Source organism: Podarcis vaucheri (assembly GCF_965113315.1).
Source record: "Podarcis vaucheri genome assembly, chromosome: 9".
Taxonomy (NCBI): domain Eukaryota; kingdom Metazoa; phylum Chordata; class Lepidosauria; order Squamata; family Lacertidae; genus Podarcis; species Podarcis vaucheri.
Window position 1 is genome coordinate 29,341,338 of NC_138767.1, and position 18,730 is coordinate 29,360,067.

General features: G+C 46.6%; 1 protein-coding gene across 9 annotated transcripts in view; it reads right to left on the reverse strand.

Annotated features, from left to right (window-relative positions):
* Nucleotides 1–17,947, reverse strand: part of PDE5A (phosphodiesterase 5A) — an 85,848-nt gene extending 67,901 nt beyond the window's left edge. For 2 of the 9 annotated variants that reach the window (XM_082236928.1, XM_082236926.1), the window contains exon 1: nt 8,045–8,214. In XM_082236928.1, the coding sequence (XP_082093054.1) occupies nt 8,045–8,172 (128 nt within the window). In that variant the 5' untranslated portion in view covers nt 8,173–8,214. The other 7 variants (XM_082236932.1, XM_082236929.1, XM_082236927.1 and 4 more) reach the window with 7 other exon arrangements.
* Between the last annotated feature and the right edge of the window lie 783 nt (nt 17,948–18,730).

The following is an 18,730-nucleotide window of genomic DNA, read 5'->3' on the forward strand; positions in this document are numbered from 1 at the left end:
TCCGCATATATTCAGGCAATTGTTCACATAGCTCTTCAGATCCAAATCAGACCCAAGTGAATAGAGCACATTCATTCATAATGAGACTAAGGCTGCATTCAGACATGGGGCTGTGTTACTTTGAAGAAATGGAGGCAGTGAGAGATTTTAATTTCTTGGGCTCCATGATCACTGCAGATGGTGACAGCAGTCACAAAATTAAAAGACGCCTGCTTCTTGGGAGAAAAGCGATGACAAACCTAGACAGCATCTTAAAAAGCAGAGACATCACCTTGCCAACAAAGGTCCGTATAGTTCAAGCTATGGCTTTCCCAGTAGTGATGTATGGAAGTGAGAGCTGAACCATAAAGAAAGCTGACTGCCGAAGAATTGATGCTTTTGAATTATGGTGCTGGAGGAGGCTCTTGAGAGTCCCATGGACTGCAAGAAGATCAAACCTATACATTCTGAAGGAAATCAGCCCTGAGTGCTCACTGAAAGGCAGATCCTGAAGCTGAGGCTCCAATACTTTGGCAACCTCATGAGAAGAGACTCCCTGGAAAAGACCCTGATGTTGGGAAAGATGGAGGGCACAAGGAGAAGGGGACGGCAGAGGACGAGATGGTTGGACAGTGTTCTCGAAGCTACCAGCATGAGTTTGACCAAACTGCGGGAGGCAGTGGAAGACAGGAGTGCCTGGCGTGATCTGGTCCATGGGGTCACAAAGAGTTGGACACGACTAAACAACAACAACAATACTAGCACTTCTATCCCAATTTCGAACACTCCTTTAACACCACAGTATCTGTTACAATATGGAACCATGGGGTTTTTTTTACATATACATTTGAATGTTCTGCTAAATTTATTTTACACCAGGTGTGACACAACAAACATCACTGGACATGTTGCTACTCCCCCAGCATTTACACATTTCTGTTCCCTCACATGATTCACCCATGAAAACTGCAGAAAAACTGTATGATGCTATACTGCCTAAATTTTGTCAGTTTTACTCCTGCATTTTTCTGGTTTAACACAGTTGCAAACAGATTCCTTTGTGAAAACAATTAGCAAACAAATGGGTGCCAGATTCCACTATATTCTGCTAGATTTGCAGAGGCGGCTGTTTTGTTGTGTGAAAGAGCAAATAAAATGCAGAAATTATCTAGTACAATGGCGGACTTTGGGCTCTCAAACATTAGGGGCACCCTGTGCAACACTAAAATTGTGCTTCATTCTATAGCATAGTTGTGGTGCTCCATGCAGTGTGATGCCCAGTGCAGCCACACTTGTTGAGATACCCTAAAACCACCTGCATCATGTAAAGAAACACCAGGAAAATAGAATCAACTGCTGATGCAAGCTGAAATAAAGTGATTGGCAGCCAGAGAAGAATGGCAGACCCAGAGCATGTGTGTCAGAGGGAATGTTTGTACCCTCCCAGATAAGGGTTTTCGAAATTGCACTCCCTTCTCAGTCCCAAGTGAATCCAGACCCTTGAAGAAAACAGCAACATATTTTCAGCTCCAGCAGCATATTAGGGACGCTTATCTACTGGAAGGGACGCACTGTTTTCGCTGCAGAAATGAATATGCACAGTTATTCGTGGCCTCCTTACACTTCCACCCAGTGCTGAACATCTATTTTAGGAGCTAAGGTGAGGAATACTGAATGACTAATGAAACTGTTATTAAAATGAGATGGTTTTCATTCATCATCCCATTGAGCAATCTTTAAGGGATGTCTTTAAGAAAGATCCTAGTATTCCAATTTATAGGTAAAGAAGGGTAAGCCAATAATTTTGCTGGCAGTTTTTTGCTGGCTGAAAATGCTGAAAACCCAGATCCATAACATACTGCTGAATCAGCCTTTGCCAACCTGGTACCCATCACCTGTTTTGAACTATAACTCTCACCAGCTCCAGCCAACACAGCCATGCTGGCTGGGGCTGGGAACTATAGTTCAAAACATAGGGAAGATACCAGATAAGCAAAGGCTACGCCAGGGGTCAGCAACCTTTTTCAGCCGTTGGCCGGTCCACCGTCCCTCAGACCATGTGGTGGGCCGGACTATATTTTGGAAAAAAATATGACCAAATTCCTATGCCCCACAAATAACCCAGAGATGCATTTTAAATAAAAGGACACATTCTACTCATGTAAAAACAAGCTGATTCCTGGACCGTCCACGGGCCAGACTGAGAAGGCGATTGGGCCGCATCCGACCCACGGGCCTTAGGTTGCCCACCCCTGGGCTACGCTGTATCAAAATGGTTGATAAGGTCACAACTCTCCAAGAACTTCTTCTGAGCAGGATCTATGAACTCTGGGGGTCCAGAGCTGTACTACTGTGCATCCTGCATATTTCCGTGGGCTTTCAGTAAAAGAACTGCCTTGTCATCATGCCAAAGAACAGTCCCCGCCTTAATAGCTCATACTGAGGAATGCAAAACATTCAGGGACACAGATCCAGTTTCCAAAGCAAGCCCTGCTCCTGGTGTGATCTCATGGATTCTTATGAAGCCCTGTTTCCAAGATAATGGCTTTAAGGGGTATCTTTATACAAAGTAATTCCTCCAAAAGCTCACTGAATACTTTTTAAAGTATCGGCCTTGATCCTCTCCATGTTCTGTGTGTGTGGAACTGCTTATGTACACTGCACTTTAAGCCCATGTCCAAACAACTGTCTGTTCACTAAAGAAGGAGGGGCTGTGATCCCAAACCTCTGCTGACCGCCTACCCCCCGGTCAAGCAGGCTTTTAAAAATTACTGTGAACACACAACCTACTCCGCACATGTATAGCCTGGAAAGAATCACACCCAAAATGTTTATATAGCCTAAACTTCAGTAGGTCCAGTTATAAATACAATGCCGGAGCCCTCTCTCAGTTCTCTTAGGGTGAAATAAACTAAATGTATTACAAGATAAACATGAACTGCAAGTGACAACCGTGAGCAGAAACACAGAAAGTTAAAACAAAACATGAAGGCGGTGTCCCTCTGATGCTGAAGATGCCATTTGAAGAGTACGCTGTGGGGATTCTGATATTATAAATTCAAAGCTGCACTCCTATCTACACACTTGGGAGAAAAGCCCCAATGAATATAATTAAGCCTACCTATGAATAATATGGATGGGATCAGAATACATGAAATCTCAACAAAACTGTTTCAAAATTGATTGCAGAAGCTTTTCTATACAAATGAGGCTGACACATGCTAAGGTTGAGAACTCAAGAGGTTGTAGCCATATGAACACAGTGGAACATACTGTTGAGTAAACCTGGATTGGACTGGGTTTCATGCATTTTTATTTATGCATAAACAAATCACCATTGCAGTGGTACCTCAGGTTAAGTACTTAATTCATTCCGGAGGTCCGTTCTTAACCTGAAACTGTTCTTAACCTGAAGCACCACTTTAGCTAATGGGGCCTCCCACTGCCGCTGCGCTGCCACCGCACGATTTCTGTTCTCATCCTGAAGCAAAGTTCTTAACCTGAGGTAATATTACTGGGTTAGCGGAGTCTGTAACCTGAAGCGTATGTAAGCTGAGGTACCACTGTACTATGTTAGTAGTTTGGAGCGTCTGTCCCTGACTCCATCTTCACAATCATTCATGTGACTGTAACCAAGCCTAAATGTACGCCACTGAAATCACGCAAGCAAATAGCAGCAGTATCCGCTGCTGTAGATATTTTAGTCTGCAAATGTTACATAAATAATTGCATGGTTTACTGCATTATTCTTGGACGTTTCCCTTCCATTGAAATTATATAATAGGCAGTTTCAGCCGCAGCAGATAGCGGGACAAATAACATAGGTTTTAGCAGAAGTCCAGATTGTGATAAACCCCAAACAGAACATAAATAAAAAAATGTGTCCCAGGAACAGAACATTGGAAGGGTCCTGGTAGATGAGGCCAGTGGCCCATTTCATTCAGCATTCTGTTCACATAGATGCCCCATGGAAAGTCAACAAGCAGGATCTGAGTGGAATCGCACTCTCCCCACCTGTGAGCCCCAGAAACAGCAATTCGGAGGCATAATGCTTCCAAGGGCAGGAGCAGAAGAACATAGCCATTGTGGTTAGTAGCCATTGACCGCTTATCCTCTGTGAATTTGTCTAACCTATTTTAATGCCGTCCCCCTTGATCGCTATCCATAGTTCTAGCTACGTGCTGTGCGACGCAGCATTTTCTTTCGCCTGTCCTGAATCTTCCAACATTCAGCTTTGCTGGATGGCTCTGAGCTCTAGTGTTACGAGAGAAGGAGGAAGAAATTCTCCTTATCCACTTTCTCCATAACATACATCATAGAGTCATAGTATCATAGAATTGTAGAGTTGGAAGGGACCCTGATGATAATCTAGCCCAAACCCCTGCAATACAGCATGCCACGCATCTCTTTCATGTATCCCCTACTCCCCTTATTTGCTTTTCTTTCTCTAAACTGGAAAGCCCCAATACTGCAGCCTTTCCTCAAAGAGCAGCTCTCCCAAGTCTGAGTTCCAATGTTCCCCCTGCCTCATGAGCAAATCTTGGAAACCATCGCTTCTGAATGTTCCTTTCCCCTACACCACCTGCCGATTTGACGACCCATACTTGCAAATCCATAGTTGTGTAAGCAACTCTTTTTGTAAGTACCTGTATGACAAAATGAAACTCTTTGGTAAAATTGGTTCAATCAGTTCTCTGAATAAGGGTCTAAAAACAATAGCATTCACACACAAGAAAGGTATCTGAATTCTCAGGTGAGCCCCAAATCTTGCAAAAGTACACAATCTTTTGGTAGTGGTGGGGAAACCAAGGTGGGAGGAAACCCCTAAAACAGTCCAACAAAAACTGAGCATGCTCAGTGGACACAGAATGTTGATGGTAAAAGGTAAAGGTAAAGGGACCCCTGACCATTAGGTCCAGTCATGACCGACTCCGGGGTTGCGGTGCTCATCTTGCTTTATTGGTTGAGGGAGCTTCCGGGTCATGTGGCCAGCATGACTAAGCCGCTTCTGGCAAACCAGAGCAGCGCACAGAAATGCAGTTTACCTTCCCGCTGGAGCAGTACCTATTTATCTACTTGCACTTTGATGTGCTTTCGAACTGCTAGGTTGGCAGGAGCAGGGACCAAACAATGGGAGCTCACCCCATCAAGGGGATTCGAACAGCCGACCTTCTGATCGGCAAGTCCTAGGCTCTGTGGTTTAACCCACAGCGCCACCGGGGGTTAAAAAATGCCTGAAAACTAGGAGCGTTGGGGAATGGAATGGAGTATCTTGAACAGGAGCATTCCAAGTCACAACACTTCTTTTACAGGTCCCATTTGTTGTTAAAAAATTTACATTCCCAACTTCTCATAACTCTACTCACCAAGCTGTTGTCATTTATAAGAAAGCATGTTGCTATCAGAAGAAAAGGACAAACTCTGCCTCCCATAAGCCATCAATCAGTCCAGCTAATCAACATGGAATTCAGAATTGCTGCAAAAATCTAGCATGTTTATACAAGCTGCTGAACATTCGCTGGACATATCTGAATACCTTGCCAGGAGCGTTTGACCTTGGACTAAATCGGATGCATTGACCACAACTTTCAAACTGCCTCCCCCATGGTATTATCATGGCTTCAGTATGAAACATTATAAAATGCACAAATAGGTCTCTTTAGAAGATTATTTAAGATGGAAGCACATCTTTTTATTTTCAAACAGTTAACTTTCAAACAGGTATACAAAAGATATACAAAACGCCTTCCACATTTCACAGCTGCAAGTTTATAAAGTTTTGAAGACTGATTTCCACCAAATTTAACATACACAATTTTTGTTAACAATTCTGAACTCACAGTAGAGCCTTACAGGGTGTTTCTAAACAAACAGGGTGTTTCCCTAAAGTTAAAAACAGGAGACTGTGATCATGTTAGGAATATGGTATAGAATTTTACTTAAGCTTTAGCAATAACGTATCTTTACGGCCAACACAAAACAATTCCCAACATTTAAAAATGGCCATTCATCCATCTTCATGGACTAAAAACAACAACGAGCCAACACAATTTTATATCAATTCGGAACAACTTTCAGTTTCTAAGGCTACAAATCTAAACACACTTACTAAGGGGTATGCCATGCTAAATGCAGTAGGGCTTGCTTCTGGTACAAATTTATAGGATTGCACAGATTAAGCCACAATCAAATCTGAAGGACTTACTTCAAAGGTAACATTGATATAATCACCCTATAAAGGAAGTATCTTAGCTTGAAAAACTGGTATTTCTCAAGGGTAACTTAAAAGGTCCCTGTTTGACATTAAGAAAAGGTATAATATGCTAGCATTATACATATCTAGACAGAGATCCCACTAGGCTGCAGAACATGTAATACTGTAATATGTAATATGAAAAATTAAACTATACATAATTGGGATCACATATGCATTAAATATGTCTATGCCTATCAATAGATAATGTAGCTAATAAAGACAGCCATATATAAAATACACCAAAGCATAGTTTAATGCTGTTTTAGTTTATTGTCTGACTTTCAGTCAATTAATCAACTAACAGAATTAAAGTAAATTAGCACATTACTGAAAGGTCAGGTATCAATGTCATTTTAAGAAACTGGGAGATAATTTAAAACTTAACCATTTCTTTCCCCCAACAGTTAAGTAGGAAAAGCCATTATTTTTCCATTTCCTGTGATAGGTACACACCACAACCGAAACAGTCTAAAATATGTGCATCTGTGCATTTGCCTCTCAACTTCACTAACCAAAATCAGCTCCCGATTATTAATCAACAGAACCTTAACAGATTGATACGCAAATCAGAGCATGCTGCTCCAATGATTATGCACACAATAATTATACTATATCCTGTACCACAAAGAGCAGAATTTATGAACACCCAAATGTGGTAAGCGTCACACAGTACATATTCACAATATATCTGGGTGCATTTAAGAACTTTTGCCAACATCATTAGTGGCATGATGTACCAAAGTGAATGGAAGACAGAAGGGGATCACTTGACCCCATGACCTGGAACACATTAGATGCATTATGCCTATAACTACATAAAAAAAGCAAGTAAGAATTCTGAAAGCCTGTGCCAAATATTACACAGCTATGTTTGGGGTTTAATCTATTAGAGCTTTCCTGCGTAAAGTTCTTACCACAAAGCATCAGCGTTATTCCACTGCAGTTTCACCCCATTTCCACACTTCCCCTTGGCAGGCGGCGATAAACCCCCAACACATTACACGGAAGTAACTTCCGCTGAAGTATCAGCGGCGTGAATAAGAGGCTGCATTCCCTCCCCCTCCCCAAAATGCTGCGGGCTTCAAGAAATCTTCCAACCGCGCGCAGGAGGAGCGCAGTAACTTACTTCCAAACAAGTAAAAGCGCCGCAGACCAGGCGCAATGACACCTCTGCTAGCATCTCAGCCTCGCCCCCCCCCCGCCCCCAGGTTAAAGTCCTATTCAGATTTATTTACTTATTTGGGCTCCAAATCTCTGATGGGGGCATAGAGGAGAAGAGCCTGCCTGTTGAGGGAACCTTAAGAAAGGGGGGGGGGGAGGCAAACAGCAGGAAGAGGAGCTTGCCAGACGCAGATGGGAGGCAGTGACCCGAGCAACCTGCGAGTCAATAATTGATGGGAGCCTCTTTGCCTTACCGCACCATCCCAGGCGGAGAAGCACCGCCGCGGCCAAGTCAGGCAAAGCCCATCCCTCGCCGCTTAAGGGATCCGGGAGCCAGCAGCAGATGGCGAAGCCCTGGAGGGAAGCCCTGGAGAGAGCGGGGCGCAGGGCGAGCTCGATACAAGAGGCGATCCCGGAGGCGCCCCAAAGGACAGCGCAGGGAGGCCGGGAGACTTTTTCCTTGCTCGCCTGCCTCTCCACCGGGGAGCTCTGGAAACCTCTCTCTCTCTCTCTCTGCGCATCGTCCCGTCCGCTCTTTTGTTTATAACCCTTCAAAATGGAAACCTGACTCCGCTGCTAAAAATAGCCGCGATCCCGCGGGCCGAGCAGCGGGTCCTTGGCGCTCCAGGGGAAGGGGAGGAAATATACCTCGTTTTGTCTCCGAAAGGCAGCATGTCAAACAAGAAAAGGAGCCAGGAGGGAATCCAGGCGCGCGGCTTTGATCTATCTCGGCAGTAAATCTTGGCGGAACAGCATCCCACCCGTCCTTCCCCCATATAGCAAAAAGGGGAAGGGAGAGAGAGAAAAAGCAAAATAAAACCCACCCTCGCGGAGAATAAATTCCCAGGGAAAACTTCTTGTCCTGGCTGGCCTGTCACTAGAGAGGCGTGTAGCGCAGCGCTGCCCCCTGGCGGGGAGCGGGGGCCACGCCTCGTTCGCCGATAGGGGCTTCTCTGCGTAAACTTACCGCAGAGTTGCGCTACCAACTTCTCGCCATGGATCGCCTCATCCCAGGCATCGCTTGGCAGCAAAGCGAGGAGGCGCCGCTTCCCCAGCCTCTGCCAAACACCACGGTTTGCGCCCTCACAAATCCGCCTCCCCACATCTAAGCCCATTTTAGCCCAGCAGAAAGCCCTTGGCTTCCGTGCCCAAGCCCCCAATGAAAGCCTGTCTTTGGGTGTGGTCTGCAGGCACTTGGGAATGCCACTCTGCGGAAGCTACTCCAGCTTCCGAGGGTTACCGGTGCTTGGATGAGTGGCAGCCAGGAAACAACATCTAGGCCACCTTGTGTTGAAATATAAGGGTGTTAAATATAAGGAAGTAAGCGGAAGTGAGAGCTGGACCATAAAGAAGGCTGATCACCAAAGAATTGTTGCTTTTGAATTCTGGTGCTGGAGGAGACTCTTGAGAGTCCCATGGACTGCAAGAAGATCAAACCTATCCATTCTGAAGGAAAGCAGCCCTGAGTGCTCACTGGAAGGACAGATCCTGAAGCTGAGACTCCAATACTTTGGCCACCTCAGGAGAAGAGAAGACCCCCTGGAAAAGCCCCTGATGTTGGGAAAGATGGAGGGCACAAGGAGAAGGGGACGACAGAGGACGAGATGGTTGGATAGTGATATTGAAGCTACCAGCATGAGTTTGACTAAACTGCGGGAGGCAGTGGAAGACAGGAGTGCCTGGCGGGCTCTGGTCCATGGGGTCACGAAGAGTCAGACACGACTAAACAACTAAACAACAACAACAACAAAGTGGATTTCATTCTCAAAACATGAAAGCTGCATAGAACCTTTGATTTGCAACATTGGCCTTAATTTTCCTTAGGCTGGGACTGGTGAACCTGTGGCTTTCCAGATGTTCTTGGACTCCAACTTCCATCAGTCCCAGCCAGCATAGCCAATGGTCATGGAGAATGTGAATTGTAGTCTAATCCCAAGCCGGAATTAAGATTGCCGGAAGAAATATCAACAACCTCAGATATGCAGATGACACAACCTTGATGGCAGAAAGTGAAGAGGAATTAAAGAACCTTTTAATGAGGGTGAAAGAGGAGAGCGCAAAATATGGTCTGAAGCTCAACATCAAAAAAACGAAGATCATGGCCACTGGGCCCATCAACTCCTGGCAAATAGATGGGGAAGAAATGGAGGCAGTGAGAGATTTTACTTTCTTGGGCTCCATGATCAGTGCAGATGGTGACAGCAGTCACGAAATTAAAAGACGCCTGCTCCTTGGGAGAAAGGCGATGGCAAACCTAGACAACATCTTAAAAAGCAGAGACATCACCTTGCCAACAAAGGTCCGTATAGTAAAAGCCATGGTTTTCCCAGTAGTGATGTATGGAAGTGAGAGCTGGACCATAAAGAAGGCTGATCGCCGAAGAATTGATGCTTTTGAATTATGGTGCTGGAGGAGACTCTTGAGAGTCCCATGGACTGCAAGAAGATCAAACCTCTCCATTCTGAAGGAAATCAGCCCTGAGTGCTCACTGGAAGGACAGATCGTGAAGCTGAGGCTCCAATACTTTGGCCACCTCATGAGAAGAGAGGACTCCCTGGAAAAGACCCTGATGTTGGGAAAGATGGAGGGCACAAGGAGAAGGGGACGACAGAGAATGAGATGGTTGGATGGTGTTCTTGAAGCTACTAGCATGAGTTTGATCAAACTGCGGGAGGCAGTGGAGGACAGAAGTGCCTGGCGTGCTCTGGTCCATGGGGTCACAAAGAGTCGGACACGACTAAACGACTAAACAACAAACATCTGGTTCCCCCATCCCAGACCTTAGGTCCTGCCTACACGGCAATTCACAGGCTTGACTCACTCTCCCTTAATGTCTCCTGGACAGTGAAACTGAAGCACAATCCTCTCATCCAATACCTTCAGTATACTCAAATAAATGTCTCCCTATCCATGAATTCTAAAGCTTTTCACCAGCCCATAGATGGCTGGAGTTTGCAAACAATAAAAAAAATAATCCCATTCGCTTTTACAGTTGTCAAATTGTCCCCCCCCCAAAAAAAAGGGGGGCAAGGGAAGATTGAAACCCACTGGAATCTTCACTAGGATCCCACGTAACTGGGATGGCCTAAAATAAAGCCCTTTGCATTATATGGAGATGTGATTAAGGAACCCGTTAAAAAACAAACAAACGGGTAGGTCTTAAAGTAAGTAGCTGGCAACCCTCACTGGAACTGGAAGCCGATGTGCAAACACACCTTCTTAAGGGATCTGCAGATCCTGTTGGCTGCAAAAGTGGACTGACAGGCGTGTCCGGTGCTTCTTTATTGAAAGCTGAATGCGGCTTACTCCAGACTTCCCAAGAAAGAGCGCACCAGAACTGCATCCTAGCTCTGCAGGGTGTGTTTACTCCGAAAGAGCGGCATCCTAAACATTTTTCTCTGGAGCTCTGATGCCATGGAACTGCGTTCAGCAGGCCGCTCCTATGCACTTTGACTCGGAAGTTAGCCCCACAGCAGCAAGTCCAACGCGCAGCCCTCGTGGTCTGCGTAATGGGGAGCAGGGCCTTACGCGCAAGGATCTAGTCTCGCGTGCATCTAGCAAAAGTTGCACCCAACTCTTTCAGGACTCTGCTGGCTGGGGGGGATTCTTCGGAAGCGCTCTCAACAGACGCCTGAATGTTACCTGCAGCGTGCATTATTTCAGTCTCCGGAGACAGGAGCGTTGCTGCTGCCCTATGTGAATGTGGCTCTAACAAGGCGCTGCAGGGAATGGTCACGGCTCCATCTGTCGAGCCAAAAAGCGGGGTGGGGGAGAGATCTTAACTGGAGCTGGGCAACAGCCTGCCAAGCGACGGCACAGATTGCACCGCAAAGAAACCCAGGAGAATTATTTGCACGGGGAAGGGTTCGGGCAGCAGCACAGAGCGCCTGTTTGTTTGTTGCTTCCAGCTTTGCAGCGAGGCTTCGCTCCTGCGAAAGGGGAGGGGAGATCTCGACCCACCTACCCCGCGCTGCTGGCGCGACGGCGTCCCCCTCGCAGCGTGGCTCTTACCTTGTCCCTTTCCTAACGAAGTAAGAGCGGGTGAAGTCGCCGTGGTCATCCAGCCAGGCTTCCACCTCTTCCTCCTTGCTCTGCTGTTGCAGCAGCCGCGGGTGGCAGCTGCCCTCCATGGCGAGATCGTCCGCTGACGGCAGCGAGGCGATCGCAATGCCTGCCCCGGCTGCTCCTCTCCTGACGGCTTGCTGCGGATTTCACCTCTTGACCCCGCAGCCCGCCCCCTCCGCGCCCTCCCGGGCTCTCCTCTAGTCCTGGAAAGGCGCGATCCCCCAGGCGCGCTCGGATCCCGGCGCCGGAGCCGCGAGGTCTCCACCCTGCCCCGCCCCCGGGAGCCCTGCCTATCTCCTGGTCCCAGGGCTCCCAGGTGCCTTCCCGCGGTACCCGGACCCGAGCCAGCGCCACGCCTCCTCCCCCGCAGGGATCCAGCCCCCAACGTGCCAGGCGGCCGGTTCCACCGCTCGCGCCGCGCCTGCCGCAGCTCCCCAAGGAGGGATTCCTCCTCCTCCAGCTGCCGCTGCCCGCAAAAGCCCGCGCTGAATGCTGCAAGGCGAGTCTCTCTCTCTCTCTGCCCCTTGTCCTCAAGACCTTCATTTTCGTCTCCCGCGATCGCGTGTCGCTCTTCCAGGGATATCAGAAAGGAAGGTTCAAACGTTTCCTCCTACAGCCCCTGATGGCACGTGCAGGCAGGCACGGAGAGCCTTTGCCTTTCCGTATAGGCCGCTCGCCGACAGCGCTTGTTGACTTGCGGTGTGCACATGTGAATGCATCGGGCAGGAAACGGAAGGGGTAGGTGTGGAAGGTCTGAACCCGGACAGTGCCCCCTTCAAATGACAAAAGGATAAAATAGAGGGCACATTGGCTTCTTACTATTGAGCGTCTTGTATGAAAGTGCCCCCAGAACGCAAGCGAGTCCCTGTAACATGGTTTGTGGTCAAGTTTGAAGTCTTTAAGTGTGAGAGAAAAATAATGAAAAACGCATTGTTTGCTTGGCTCTCGGTCATTGGCACAGATGTTGTACACTGGGCAAGCTGCAAAAAATCTCTTGTATGAAAATGTCCCCAAAGCAGAGTGCTAGATTCTACATTTCAGGGAGATGCGGGCATTAAAAAGAAAACACGTTCCTTATTTTGCCAGAGCTCACGTCCTCTGTTGGCAGTAATGTAAGTTTAATCATTAATGGAAATTAAACGTCTGTTCCATCATTCTTTCCTGATAGTTTATCCCAACCCATTTTCACTTTGCTGTCCAGCTACTTTATGTTCCTGTTTACGATGCCAGCCTTGACACAATTGTTTTGCTGCGTACTCTGAGTCAGTCCAGCCGTGCGGTGAATACAGAGGGCAGCTGGCCAAATAGTGACTTAGTGTTGGCACAATTAAGCCAGTGATCTTGCTGTGGGGTGAGAAAAACCTTATCACATTACTGTATCTTGTAAGACACCCAGGCAACAAAAGGGGTGTAGCTGGAGTTTCTTTGCCACATGGCAAGAAGATGTAGACCACTAGTTTAAAAATGGTTACACATCAGTGTTGATAAACAGGAATCCGTGCTTATTTACTGGCAATCAGCCCACATTTTACTGCTTCCATTTGGCTGAATCTGCCATTCTGAAGCACATCTCTTAATGTTAGCATAAATGTGTTTACCTGAATGTGCTTTAAATATGAAGGATGAAAGCACTTAACAGTGAATGCATGTAAAAGGAAAGTGGGGGCATGCCACCTCCACCTCTGACCTTCGCAGGTTCATTTGGCTTTACATTTGGCTGAAGCCTGAGGCTGTATGCACATGACTTCTCCCAAAGAATCTTGGGAACTGTAGTTTGTAAAGGGTGCTGGGAGTTGTAGCTCTGCGAGAGATAAAACTACTGTTCCCAGGGTTCTTTAGGAAGAGCAGTGTGGCTTAAGTATGATGTGTATGCCGCCTATGAAAAAGCATGCTTCATGTAGTTTCTACATTTACACTTGGAAGTTATTTAGATGGTTGACTTGAGTGTACATCCCTTCCCCCCTTTTGAACTTTGCACATTAGTCCAGGCAAAATCCTGATGGTATCCTACTTATTCTTGTTGATGTAAAAGACCGGTGGCAAAATGAGCTCTGTGTGTGAGGCAGAGACTGCGTATGCACGCACTGCGTGTTCTGCGTCTTGGGAAGGAAAGCACTGTGGATAATAAGAACATACCAAGAGCCCTGCTAGATCAAACCCAAAGGTCCATCTAACATCCTGTTTCCCACAGGGATCAAGCAGATGCATCTGGGAAGCCCAGAATCAGGACAGGAAGGCTCTACTCCATCTCTGTGGTTATCCCCCACAACTACTACTTTCCTCTGAATTGGAGGGATGCCCCAGTTACTTCTGCGTGCCTTGGAGGGTCTTTTGTTTTCCCAAAGGCTAATTTGAATGAATGGGAAATCTCTTCAAATACACATGGAAGGTTACTGAAAATGTAATCAGTGTAACTCTGCAAACCATCACACAAGGATGAAAAGCCAAGTTTAAGGCTACGTAACATTCCATACATTTACAGCACACAGCCCTGACAATTCTGGGAACTGTAATTGGTTAAGAGTGCTGGGAATTGTAGCTCTGTGGGGTGTGTACTGAAGTTTCCAGGGTCCTGTGTGGTTTAAATGTATGGGGTGGATGCAGCCAAGAAGGGAACGTGCAAAGAGAAGAAGAAACATACATCTTGGCTCCATATCACAAAAGCAAACGAATGTTCAGATTATCTAAACAGAACATTGGTACTGACAGGATTAAAGGAAATACTAACGAAGCCGTTTTGAAATCAGAGAGCCCATATTTTGAACAAATGCAGGCAGCATGTTGTGATTATGAATGATCTGCTGTTTGTAGCATGGAGTGGCTGGTGGTTGCACAGATGTTTAAGACATGGGTGAAAAGAAGTGGGCCACCAATGTGAGGGTGAACATTTGGATTTAGCTGCAAGCGTCGCTCAGTGTCAGAATGACCTAGCAGTTTGGGGCAATCCTTTCATATTCCTTTCAGGTACCATCACACCATACTACTAAAGACCTGGCTTTGTTGACTTAGCCTAGGAAGTCTGAAAGGCTGTATTCAGCAGCCACAGAGTGATGAGTGGTTTCCTCCACACTGGCTCTACATTCTGTTTCCTTCGCTCCTAGCTGGGCAGAGAAGCTATAGCCAGAGAGAGAGAGAGAGTAGGAAGTGGCCCGTTTATGAAGTCGAAATCAGTCTCTACCATATGTGTTGCAATTGTGCAGAGCAGTTAACTCAAACATGAAGGATACGCTCAATGTGTGTAAGATGTCAGAGGAAAGATGCTTCTGATTACAGTTGCTGGAAACCGCTGGAAGATAGAGGGCTGTTGGTCTCAAGTCCTATTGGCAGGCTTCCCAAGGGCCACTGTGAGAACAGGATACTGGACTTGCCTGTGCTCATGCTCTTAGGTGAACCATAACCTAGGATTCATAGAGACCAAAAGCCAAACATGTGAATTTCTTGCATTGGCTTGGGTTAGACTAGGAGAGCTCTGAGGTCCCATATAGCTCTGTGATCCCACTAAGTTTGGAGTAATGTATTCTTTGTCCAAAGTACACTATAATTTCAATCACTAGGAACAATGTACCTGGAGCACTGGCAGAGGCCTCATCAAGTTTCTGTCCCGCATCATTTTTATTTTTTTAAAGTGAGTTATTCTGTAGGACCCTGCAATCCTGTGTACTTAATGCAGCTTATCAGTCACAGCTGGGCCCAGCAGCTGGGCTGGCTCTGGTGAATGGTTTGGATTATTTAAATTCTTGAACACAGAGAGGAAGTAGTAAGCTCCGGAAGTGTAGTTTATTAAGGGTGTTGAGAGTTGTTAGGAAAGCCTTATTCCCCTCCCAAAGGTACAGTTGCCAGAGTTTCCTATGAAGAGAGATTTGATTCTTAAACCGCTCTAGAAAGTGCTGCTCTGCAAGGGAAATAGGTGTCTCCTAAGAAGTCTCAAGGGACGCGGGTGGCTCTGTGGGTTAAACCACAGAGCCTAGGACTTGCTGATCGGAAGGTTGGTGGTTTGAATCCCCGTGACAGGGTGAGCTCCCGTTGCTCGGTCCCTGCTCCTGCCAACCTAGCTGTTCAAAAGCACATCAAAGTGCAAGTAGATAAATAGGTACCACTGCGGCGGGAAAGTAAATGGCATTTCCGTGCGCTGCTCTGATTCGCCAGAAGCAGCTTAGTCATGCTGGCCACATGACCTGGAAGCTGTACGCCGGCTCCCTCGGCCAGTAAAGCGAGATGAGCGCCGCAACCTCAGAGTCGGCCACAACTGGACCTAGTGGTCAGGGGTCCCTTTACCTTTTAAGAAGTCTCAGCATGCTTAATAAACTACAACTCCCATAATTCTTTGGAGGAAGAGCTATGACAGTTTCAAGTGGTATCATGGTGCTTTAAATGTTATGGTGTGCTTGTGGTCTACCCCAACAAGAAGCCTGTTCTTTTGAGAAACAAGAGGAATGTTGGAAAGTTGGGCTCCAACCCACTGTTTCTTGTATAAGTCGTAAGGAAAGAAACACAGAGCAGTGCTAGTGCTGGTGCACAGCTCCCATTTATCCCAGAATGGCTCGTGCTGTAACGGTTTTCAGTGCAAGTGCCCTTTGTTCCATAAGCCAAGTTAGCTGCAAGCCATTATGTATGAAACATTGCCCTAATGGTGCCACCCAGAAATGTAAGAGGAACACCAAAGGGACTTGTGAAGAACCTTTTCTGGACGATCGGGGCTGAATATTAGTTAGATTAATTGCGTACTAAATTATTTAAAACAGGAAGCCACCAATAATAGCATTATTTATATGGCAAGTGGAACACGTGCCCATAAACCAAAGCTCAAAGGGGGCAGAGTCCATAGAAGAACAAAGCAAGAGGGAAGTTGCTTAGCAGCTGTGTTTGTAGTTCAAAGATATCGACCATCACAGGCTTACGAAGCCTTTGGGCAGTGAATTGGAGACTGCAGCATGCCGTTTGCTTCAGGCTTCCTGAAAACACTTGATCCTCTCTGATTTATATTGAATGAAAAGGATTTAAGAACTGGCAGCGCCAAAATGGATTTTGTCTTCTATATGCATCACCAATTATGCTGAGCACTGAAAGGAGGTAGTTGGGAGGAAAGAGTTTCCTCTGCCAATACCTTGTAACCAGTATAGTTTAGTGGGAAGAGTATTGGACTAGGGCTTGGCAGACCAGGGTTCAAATCCCCACTCAGCCATGAAACTCACTGTGTGACCTTGGGCCAATCACTGCCTCTCAGCCTAACCAATATTACATGGTTCAAGTGCAGACCTGGTAATACGTTGTCCTGTGCAAGGGCAAACTTTGACACACCCACCCCAGCCTCGTACTGCCTTTCCAAAGCTGGCAAAGCAAGATGCTGGCCTTTGAGAAGGAGGTGCGAGGCTCCGGCAGGGTCCTAGAGCTATCCCATCTCATGCCCAAAGCCAGGTAAACACTTGCCCAGCTTTGGGAAACAGGAGGAGGACTCTAGGACCCTGTCAGAGTCCTCATGCCTCGGGCAAGTGGTTACTGGACTTTGAGAAGGCACCCTCTTTGGCTGCACACACAGTGCCCCCACACTGCTTGCAGTGCCCTAAATCTGCCTCTGCAGGGCTGTTGGGAAGACTAAATGAGAAAAGGAAGAACCATGTACACCACCTTGGACAAAAGGTGGAATGTCAATGCAACAAAATAAGGGACGCAGGTGGCGCTGTGGGTTAAACCACAGAGCCTAGGACTTGCCGATCAGAAGGTTGGCAGTTTGAATCCCCACGACAGGGTGAGCTCCCGTTGCTCAGTCCCAGCTCCTGCCAACCTAGCAGTTCGAAAGCACGTCCAAGTGCAAGTAGATAAATAGGTACCACTCCAGCGGGAAGGTAAACAGCCTTTCCGTGCGCTGCTCTGGTTTGCCAGAAGCGGCATAGTCATGCTGGCCACATGACCCGGAAGCTGTACGCTGGCTCCCTTGGCCAATGAAGCGAGATGAGCACCGCAATCCCAGAGTCGGCCACGACTGGACCTAATGGTAAGGGGTCCCTTTACCTTCAAATGCAACAAATAAATAAAACCACATGTTTTCTGACCATTTTGTTCCTAATACAAACTGGGCTCCATATCTAGTTATTCCACTTTCTTTAGTCAAACTTTAGTCCAACTCAGCCAGCATGACAGATGGTGGGAGCTGTAGCCCAGCCAAATCTGGAGGGCCACAAGTTCCCATCTCATACCCTGCAACACACTGCAGCCCATTCTTCAGGATAGGACTGCTTACACTATCAGACAACTTGTTGATATTCATCCTGATTTGCTTGCACAAAACTTAGGCGGATCAGCTTCACATAATAATTTAAATGGCAGAATGTGTCTTACAGGAGAGAGGAAAACTGCAACTAAACACTTACTTTAGAAACTGAGTTGGCAGCAGTGCAGGCACCGAAAACACTTCTGAGGAGAAATGTAGAAAAATGCTTCCTCTGTAGTGGCTGTAATGCTTGCGATGCCTCTAAATCACTGCAAAACCTAGATGGAAAACAAAAAGAAAGTTTTAAAAGAAAGCTTCTAGAGAGATGAGGACAGCAAAGAAGCAGCCATCGCAAGGAAGCAGGAAATATAAAGGTAGAACACAGCATGGGAAGAGCACTACAGTCTATAAGGGACTTGCTGAATGTCTGGAAACTTCCATTGGGTTAGAGTGGAGCAGCCAAGCTTCTTTCTGGGGTTAGCAGGACTGACCAAATTAAGCCAATTTCATGTCGTATTCATTGTATTTCAGTTTGTTTCCAAACTCAATGCAAGGAGTTAGCATGGACCTTTCAGGCACCCAACTGGACCAATATATCTCAGGAGTCTTCTTTGTGAACCTGCCTGAGATCTGGGGTTCTGAAGCAATCCTTCTCCCTTTGCCAAGAGAAGTGCTGTTGGTGCAAACAGGAGAGAGGGTCTTTCCAGTTGTGGCACCTAAGCTATGGGATAGTTTTCAAAGAGGGATTTGTTTGGTCCTTTCCTCTGTATCTAGTTTTAAAACAGGCTCTTAATAATGGCTCACCCCAGCATGAAATATTTAGTAGATCCTTTGACATGAGCCCATATGGTGTCCTGGGAGAAAGCATTCTCTGTGACAGTCCCCAAATGGGAATTCCCTCACCACAGAGGTGGGTCTAGCATCTTCATTGTATAGCAAGGATTATATCTGGGAATGGGAATCTTTCTTGGAGGCTAATTAATTAAAAAGAGAGAGAAGAGCAGAAATGTTAGCATGTTTCAAATCTAATTCTAATCATAATTCCTTCTTACATTTTGTTC